This window comes from Misgurnus anguillicaudatus, chromosome 3 (assembly GCF_027580225.2).
Source record: "Misgurnus anguillicaudatus chromosome 3, ASM2758022v2, whole genome shotgun sequence".
Taxonomy (NCBI): Eukaryota; Metazoa; Chordata; class Actinopteri; order Cypriniformes; family Cobitidae; genus Misgurnus; species Misgurnus anguillicaudatus.
In genome coordinates, this window is record NC_073339.2 from 28,692,555 (window position 1) to 28,702,334 (window position 9,780).

The 9,780-nt window shown below is 38.9% G+C and overlaps 2 protein-coding genes across 2 annotated transcripts; both read right to left on the reverse strand.

Annotated features, from left to right (window-relative positions):
- Window positions 1-6,315: 6,315 nt before the first annotated feature.
- LOC141363550 (uncharacterized) lies at window positions 6,316-7,005 on the reverse strand. The gene has a single exon (XM_073866350.1). The coding sequence runs from the start codon at window positions 7,003-7,005 to the stop codon at window positions 6,316-6,318; it is 690 nt and encodes a 229-aa protein (XP_073722451.1).
- Window positions 7,006-7,071: 66 nt separating this feature from the next.
- LOC141362108 (E3 ubiquitin-protein ligase Topors-like) lies at window positions 7,072-9,298 on the reverse strand. Its single transcript, XM_073863914.1, has 2 exons — window positions 8,936-9,298; window positions 7,072-8,607 (listed from the first exon to the last, which is right to left on the reverse strand). Exon 2 carries the CDS (start codon window positions 8,602-8,604, stop codon window positions 7,072-7,074), a length of 1,533 nt encoding a protein of 510 aa, XP_073720015.1. The 5' UTR covers window positions 8,605-8,607; window positions 8,936-9,298.
- Window positions 9,299-9,780: the final 482 nt, after the last annotated feature.

Sequence of the window (9,780 nt, forward strand, 5' to 3'; positions counted from 1 at the left end):
TGCCAAGTACCAGGGTACCAGCCTTAATGACCATTTACTCCAAGGTCCATATTTAATGAATAATCTGACTGGTGTTCTTGTAAAGTTCAGACAACATCCCGTCGCCCTTATGTGCGATGTGGAAAAGATGTTTCACCAATTTCATGTGGAAGAAGCAGATCGAAATTACCTCTGTTTTCTCTGGTGGAAAAATGGAAACTTGTCTTCACACCCACGAGAATACCGCATGAAGGTCCATCTTTTCAGTGCTACTTCATCACCTGAATGCGCCAACTATGGCCTAAAACATCTTGCTAAGGAATATGAGTCCATGTATCCTCTTGGCTCAAAATTCATCACAACAGACTTCTATGTAGATGATGGTGTCACCAGTGTAGCCAGTACAGAAGAAGCTGTTCAGGTAGCAAGAGAAGCTTGTCAACTGTGCGCCTTAGGTGGTCTTAGACTGCCCAAATTTATTACCAATGACAGAGTTGTTCTGGATAGCATTCCAGTTTCTGAACGAGCTATTGAAGTAAAGTCGTTTGACCTCAACTTCGATGACACACCCCTAGAGAGAGCTTTAGGGATACACTGGCGCATTGATTCTGACAGATTTAGATTCTCTGTTGACCTCAAAGACCAGCCAGCAACACGCCGTGGCATACTATCTACAGTTGATTCACTGTACGATCCGCTGGGCTTTATTGCTCCTTTCCTGCTCAGTGGAAAATTAGTGCTTCAGGAAATGTGCAGAAACGGAACAGGCTGGGATAATCCCCTTCCTGAAGAATTACAGCCAAGGTGGGAGCTTTGGAAAGCTGATCTTGTGAACTTGGAGCGGATCAATATACCTTGCTGCTATGCGCCTGCAAACTTTGGAAAGGTCATCAAAAGAGAACTTCATCACTTCTCTGATGCCAGTTACAGCGGATAGCCCTGGTCATAGGGAAATCAAGAGTTGCTCCCATTAAGATCCAGACTATTCCCATCTCAGTTGCCATGAGCAATATATTGAAACAGGAGCTGAAATATGCAGACATAGAAGAACATTTCTGGACTGATTCTCAAGTAGTTTTGGGATACATAAACAACAAAGCACGGCGCTTTCACACGTTCGTGGCCAGAAGATCCATCTCAGCACTTATCCTCAACAGTGGAGATATGTTCCCACTAATGAAAAAGCCAGTTGACCATGCGTCAAGAGGTTTGAACGCTGGTGAGATTCTTACCTCAAACTGGTTGACAGGGCCAAGTTTCTTATTGAAGACATACCTCCTGTTGGAGATATTGACATTGCACTAGCAATTGGAGATCCTGAAGTTCAGACACTGAGTACAGAAACAACAGAAATCAGCCTCTCAGACCACTTATTAAAGCTGTCTTTATGGTCTAGAGCTGTCCAAGCTGTAGCTTGCCTTGTTCGCCGAGCAAAAGGAAATAAGTCCAAAGTCCTAGTACTGTAGCTGAACGAGAAAATGCCAAATGCATCATTATTAAGGACTTACAAAGAAACACCTATCCTTAGGATATCAAGTTGTTGAGTAAGGGAGCCCAGCTGTCACCTGGCAGCAAGTTATATCATCTTGATGCCTTCCTAGATCAAGGAGGAGTACTCAAGGTGGAAGGAAGGCTTTGCGATGCACCCCTACCCAACTCAGTCAAACACCCAGCAGTCATACCTAAATATCACCACATAACAAAGATGATTATCTCTGAATGTCATGTGAATGTCAAACACCAAGGAAAGGGCCTCACAATTAATGAGATCAGATCACAAGGCTACTGGATTCCAGGCATTAACAGAGCATCATTGTGTCACATGTCGGAAGCTTAGGAGACCCACAGAGGAACAAAGAATGGCTGACCTCCCTTCAGAGTGTACAAATCCATCTAAACCAGTGGTCTCAAACTCCCGGCCTGCGGGCCATTTGCGGCCCGCCCTCCCCATCTCTGCGGCCCGCGTCACCTTTCAAAAATATAACATAATCTGGCCCGCAGAAAGATTTTTATTCACTTGTTTTATATTTAAACGTTCAAGTGTTCGTTCACATATCGCGTCTAACAACGCGTTAAAACGAGTCAAAGCATTACTTTACAAAGTGCTAGGGAGCGGAAGTTGCGCTCCATGACGTGGGTCGCGTCACCGTTGCTACGCTACGCAGCCATGAACCGCGCGCTCTGTGTCGAGGATAACAGAATGTGTGATCGGATTTTAATGCCTCAACTGAACCTCGCGCCAATCATACCATTGTCACCATGCCATCAGTTAATCTGGTCGGGACTTTGTAGTGTTTGTCCAGAGAAGATTTGTTACTTCCGGGTGGGTACTCAGCTGTTACTCAGAGAAGATCGAGCTACGGTGGGCTTCACCTCAAGTTACACAGCATCTAATGGAGACACCGCATATGGAGGCAGAGCGGTAGATGTAATGCAACACATTTTAAACTACAGATAAGAAAAAGAGCCATCAAAGTGTCCAGGTTAAGAAAAGAGAAAAGATGAGGAGAAATGTACAGAAGATAAAGTATGTATACTGCTATATATAATGAAGTATAATATATTATTATGTAGCTTACTATTCAATTACACATAGAGCAGTATTTTTTTTCTCTCCAACTAGCTTATATAATATGGACTACCCATTCAAAAGTTAAGGGATCACTTTCACTTATTAATATTTTCCCACATATAATAGAAAATTCATTACAACTGAAATAACAAAGAACATAATGAAGTTAATACTATGACTGAAAACAATCTAAAATAAATCAAAACAGAAACAATTACTGGTGGTAATTTTTTATAATAGTTTATAAATGTTTACAGGAATTAAATGTGTTGGTTTAGTGCAAGGTTATAATAGGTCTTAGTTAAGATAAGGTTAAGAGAAGATTTACCTAGGCTACTTTTATAAAATAATGTATATTAAAAAGATAAAACCACTGCTTATATATTTTCAAGTACAACCCCAAAACAGAAAAAGTTGGGACACAGTAGAAATTGTGAGTAAAAAAGGAATGGACTAATTTACAAATCTCATAAACTTATATTTTATTCACAGTAGAATATAGATAACATATCAAATGTTGAAAGTAAGATATTTTGAAATGTCATGCCAAATATTGGCTCATTTTGGATTTCATGAGAGCTACACATTCCAAAAAAAGTTGGGACAGTTAGCAATAAGAGGCCAGAAAATTTAAATGTACATATAAGGAACAGTTGAAAGACCAATTTGCAACTTATTAGGTCAATTGGCAACATGATTGGGTATAAAAAGAGCCTCTCAGAGTGGCAGTGTCTCTCAGAGGTCAAGATGGGCAGAGAATCACCAATTCCCCAAATGCTGCAGCGAAAAATAGTTTTCTGAGTTTCTCAGAGACAAATTGCAATGAGATTGAAGGTATCATCATCTACAGTGCATAATATCATCCAAAGATTCAGAGAATCTGGAACAATCTCTGTGTGTAAGGGTCAAGACCGGAAAACCATACCGGATGCCCGTGATCTTCGGGCTCTTAGACTGCACTGCATCACATACAGGAATGCTACTGTAATGGAAATCATAACATGGGCTCAGGAATACTTCCAGAAAACATTGTCGGTAAACACAATCCACCGTGTCATTCTCCGCTGCCAGCTAAAACTCTATAGGTCAAAAAAGAAGCCATATCTAAACATGATCCAGAAGCACAGGCGTTTTCCCTGGGCAAGGCTCATTTAAAATGGACTTTGGCAAAGTGGAAAACTGTTCTGTGGTCCAACGAATCAAAATTTGAAGTTCTTTTTGAAAAACTGGGATGCCATTTCATCCGGACTTAAGAGAACAATGACAACCCAAGTTGTTATTAGCGCTCTTTTCAGAAACCTGCATCTCTGATGGTTTGGGGTTGCATGAGTACGTGTGGGATGGGCAGCTTACACATCTGGAAAGGCACCATCAATGCTGAAAGGTTTATCCAAGTTCTAGATGCATATGATCCCATTCAGACGTCGTCTCTTTCAGGGAAGACCTTGCATTTTCCAACATGACAATGCCAGACCACATACTGCATCAATTACAACATCAAGACTGCGTAGAAGAAGGATCTGAGTACTGAAATGGCCAGCCTGCAGTCCAGATCTTTCACCCATAGAAAACATTTGGTGCATCATAAAGAGGAAGATGCAACAAAGAAGACCAAAGACCGTTGAGCAACTAGAAGCCTGTATTAGACAAGAATGAACATTCCTATTCCTAAACATTGGTCCTCCTCCAGCTGTTCCTTGTATGTACATTTAACTTTTATGGCTTCTTATTGCTACCTGTCCCAACTTTTTTTGGAATGTGTAGCTCTCATGAAATCATAAATGAGCCAATATTTGGCATGACATTTCAAAATATCTCACTTTCAACATTTGATATGTTATTTATATTCTATTGTGAATAAAATATAAGTTTATGAGATTTGTAAATTATTCCATTCCTTTTTTACTCACAATTTTTACAGCCAATTACATGACTGTTCGATGCCATTTTCCTTCACGTGTAACAACAGTCACATCAGCAGCACCACTGCTTCCTTGTTTCTTCTTCTTCTTCGTTTTATGGCACATTGCAACCATGACTTATCAGCTGCATACCGCCACCTACTGTATCGGAGTATGCAGCATGGAAATGATCTACTTTACATTAATATATAATAATACAAATTAAATTTAGGGGGAAAAAAATAATAATAATAATAATAAATAACCTATATCCTATCATATATCCCTATATTCTTCAGATATTCCACGACAGCATCCTGAGTATCTTATCCCTTCTCCTGTTGTTGCTACCTTGTTTATTCTTTTCCTCCTATTTTATTCCGCTTTGTAAACTTGGATGCGCATTACCGCCACCTACTGTCTACACCCAAATATTTTAATAAAGCCCTCAAAGAGCACCTATTTCATTGCTACAAACAACGTTATGTTGTGTTATGTGATGGGCAATTTCGAAGCACGCTTCATGAGGCTTCGAAAAACATTTATGAATCTTTTGTTTCGAATCCTTGGTTCAGAGCTTGTTTCAAACTGGCCAAAGTCACATGATTTTAGCAAACGAGGCTTCAAAACGTCATAACTGTTTCGAAACGTTTCGAAAATTTGACGATTCACCACTAGGGGAAGTTGATCACAAATGACTAGTGTATGTGAACTCGGGTCAGTTTTTTTATAAAAGTTCATAAAACATTCATTCTTCTCACTAATAACACTACTATTTTGTCTACTTTTTGTTCATAGACAGATTTAATGACAAAAATGTGCATAATTAAAAGTGAGTTTGTTTTAATGATTTGTTTGCCATAAATAAAACTAAAAACACAGAATACATTTTTAATTATGTCTTAATTAAATTAAATAATTTATTTTTCTTGCTATTATTTTGTAAAAAGTGTAAAATGTTTGGACAGATCTTGCTGCTTAAACTATTTTTACCAGCAGGTGTCGCCAGAGTGTGTGGTGTTTCGAACGCTTCGAAAAACTGAATACATTTGCAAAGCAATTGGTTTAATTGATTTGAAGGTTCGAAAACCTTTGTTTCTTCCATCACCGGTATTTGGTATAATACAATGTGTTCGCGTGGTTTATGGTTGGAAAAACATTATTTTCCAAATACCGTACATTTTTGTAGCTCCAAATTTCCCTGTTTCATGAAAGCACAGATTTTGTACAAAAGCTTATCTCTAAGTTTTCATTGGTATGAATACCTCTGATGTCAGCAAGAAATGTGATGCTCCTTACCATGTTTGAAAGTTTCTGTTGCTAACAGGAATTAACTTACAGGCTGTGAGACAAAGCGGGAGAAATTCTGATAATGTCTGTCTTCGTTTTTAAACCATAAACCACACAAACACATTGGATTATACCAAATACACAAAATAACGTTGTTTTAGCAATGAAATAGGTGCACTTTAACTTGCTTTTGAATAATCTATTTGATAAACGTATTAAATGTGTTTCAGTAGCGCTTTTTATAGTACATGTTTGTTAAACTCCCTTTGTGAGTCTTTAAAGCAAATATACACACCAAAATACATTGTAAAAGGCAGTTTATTAGAGCCAGTCACATAAAAGAGGTCTGAAAAAAATGTAAACCTTTGAGAATGTTGTTGTACAAAATGATTGTTAACTTGATGTTACATGAAGTCATACAATTACAAACCTATTGGGCCTAATATTTAGCATTTCATGTATACATTTGGAATTTATAAAACTTTATAAACAAACTTTATATTTATAAACAATCATACATTTTTTTTTGGCAATTTGTTTCAATAACTGTTTATTTTAAAAGGCAGTATGACATTAATCTTTTGGGGGGTGATTTTCTTCATCCCCAATAGAACTACATTCAGTGGCAGCAGATGCTTGTTGTGTTTTTCTAGCACTGTCTGCAATAACAACAGTGGATTTAACAAAACAGACATTACTATCTGAGGGTAGAGTAGGGTCTGTATTGTCACTTTGACTGTCAGTGGTAACTGTAATCAGATCTGGGCTATTCCTTCTCATCCTCCCTTTACCCTTGTCTCTTTTGCTTTTCCTCCTGTGTTTCCTCCTCTTTTTGTGATGTTTCCTGCTGTGCCCCTCAGACTTATCATCACAACCAAAGTCTGTACTTGGACTCCTACTTTTCTTTTTGGACTTCTTGTGACGCTTCTTCTCTTTCTTTTTCTTCCTTATACAATCTTCAACAGGTTCAGAGTATGATTTTCCAGAACTCTTTCTTTGGCGTTTCTCTAGATGCTTTGTTTTGTACGTTCTCTTCCTCCCGTATTCATCTTGTTGTGACACGTTGATTCTACAGCTGCTCCTCGAGTGGCTTCTGCCATGACGGATGGAGGAGTTGGAGCTAAATCTAGAACTACTCCTCGAGTGGACTCTGTCCCGGCAGTCTTTGCTTCGCCTTCTACTCCGTGACCTAGAACGCGAGCGATCATGGACATTTCTGTAATAGCTGGAGTAAGATGAGTGCGTCTCTGTATAATATCCCATGCAGCTCTCTTTATACCGGCTATACGAATGCGAATAAGATGAAGTGTTGTGACTGGTTTCTTTTTCTCATCTCCTCTTATGCGTACCATCTTTAGATAATGAGTGGTTTCTGCTATGAGAGCCGGAGTGCGTCCTGTTACTACGTGAGGATCCTTCTCTTTCATGATGTCTTTTATCATGGTTATCTCCTTGTCTATGGCGATTTGAGGTGTGGACATGCGTAGTGTCTTTAGGTGACCTACCCGAGGGTCTTTGAGTGACAGACGGTGACTCTGAAGTAAAACGAATGTGTTGGGGTGGTCGAGGACTTTGTGGCTCTCCATTCTCGTCAGACTCCTCTGAATCAGAGGTAAGCTGGATCAGTTCTGGTGTCCTTTCTGCAATAGGCTTGAGATACCCAACAATTACACAGTCTTCATCACTGCCTGAGGTATGATCTTGATGTGTCACAGCAGCAACAGACACTGTCGTTTCCTCTACACTACTTTCAGAGTCTGAGTTTCTCACATGGAAAGGAAAAACCTGAGATGGTTCTAAAGAGTATGACGGCCCAGGAGTCTCATCATCCCATGCGGTTTGGCTTAAGCTGACCCTAGGAGTGGTAAAATCCTGGGGTCCGGGCATTAAAGAATCACTCTCATCCTCAGAGATGGCAATCACAGAGGTTTCTGAACTGCTGTCCTCTGTGGAGGGGCCAGGCAGGTCATAGACAGCATGCTGGTCGTATGCCTCAACGTTGAACGGAGACTGAGCAAAGCTAAGAAACTCGTGCAAGAAATGTTCTGTGTGTGACAGCAAGAAAGGCCTAAGCTCATGCAAAACAGCCTGATCATCCAAGTTGTGTCGAGTGATAAGAGTCATGATGATGTGCTGCAGTATGTTGACAAAAGAACCATGCATGCCGTACAGAACAGTGAGCTCCCGTCTCAACCAAGGCACAAGCCTGTGAAGACAAGCCGGGTTCTTTCTGAAAAACTCGGCAGAGGTCTCTCTGGTGCGGCCACCATCTTGCACGCTTTGAACTCGCAGGCCTCTTCTGTATAAGGCCCGTCTGAATTTAACTACTTCCTGTTCACGAAGAATCCGCACAGACCTGCCTTCACTCTCTGCCCTGTGCCTTGCCGCCAACCTCCTCATCATGCGATGGAAATCTCTGTTGTGGCGCGGAGGAAGGGGTTCGCTCAGACTCTCGAATATGATCCCATGGTCAGGGGGAGGTGACGTTCGCTGTGGTGCTGGTCTGTGGTCACCTGTAAGTGTAGTCCGATATCTAAATCTTTGGCCTGCCACATTGCCGAATGAGCCATTTTCTGTTGGTCGCAAATCAAACCTTTTGTAGTCATTCTCAGCCTTAATGCTGTGATAGATGGAGTTAAATGGCTGCTTGCATAAAGGGCATTCTGCTTTGTTCTTTGACCACTTACAAATGCACAAGAAGCAAAACTTATGAATGCATACATTAGGGTAAGATATGTTTTTGAAGTGATCGAGGCATATAGGACATTTTGATTCAGGAGAAGCTTCTTTGATTATTGTGTTGTTTAACGCAGCACTGGATGAATTCTTCAGGGGAGGGTCTTTAATCTCTGGTGACGCCATAATCTGAAAAAAGGGAAAGTAGTTAAAACAAATTACAACTGTTTTCATGTAAGGAACTGTCACATATACCTTGTGTATGTTAAACGAAACTCAACTAAAGTGTCCTTTATATAAATGAAGTCGAAATAAAATTACAATGACTTACAAACTTACATGTTATTCATGCTCACAAAAATAAAAGTAATGATCTGCTAACTTGTTACACCCAATATATTTCTATATTTGAAGAGTTTCGTTGCAAAACAAACAAAAACATGGATTATGTGAGCATATATATATAGCAGTTTTTTATATTCATAACAAAAAGTGCAGGATCTAGTTTAAAACTTACCCAGTCGTTTTGTTGAAATTGTCGGTAACGTTAATCATTTAAATGTCTATCGGATGCATTTGTCTCAAATCTCCGTAAAAAAACAACAACAAATAACTGCACTTGCTAATAAATGTATTTATGTAACTTAATCTACAGTCCATAGGCTAACTACGACCTGAAGATATGTTAAACTTACTATAAAACTGTGCCGCCATAACGATAATTAACGTTATGTAGCATTCAGAAACAATAAATATATTTCAAAAAGCAAATAACATAAAAAGCCACAGGCCCAACATAAAACCTATATAATAAACATAAACAACGAGTCTCTGTTGGGCGCAAGCACAAACAAAGCTCCGAACGAAGATGTTCTTAAACTTTCCGAACTTCCTGTTTCTCAATTTCAAAATAAAAGCCGCCAACCATATTGACATAAAACGAGAAACAAACTAAATAATTTCAAATGACAAGCAAGGTGATTAATTATATTTGAAAGAAGAGCAACATATTATGCTTGTAGATTTTAAAATACCACTGGTTCATTTTCGATAACCAAAAATACTCATTTTTAATTCAAAGTCAGTATTTTGATCAAATTTTTTGCTAAACACGTTTTAGCAATTCCAAACCACACCAATCTTGATAACTACCATTAATTTTGTATGTAATAATTTATAAACGATATATTACTGTTAATGATATCTGGAAGTGTGAATAATTTTTAAGCAGGTTTTCTTTTACATGTCAAATGGGCCAAAAGGGGTTTAAATCCCACTGAAAATGTATTATTAAATTTCTTTAATAAAAATACAATGCTATAAAAATGGCAAAATTGAGGTGTGACAATTAGACAAGAGATT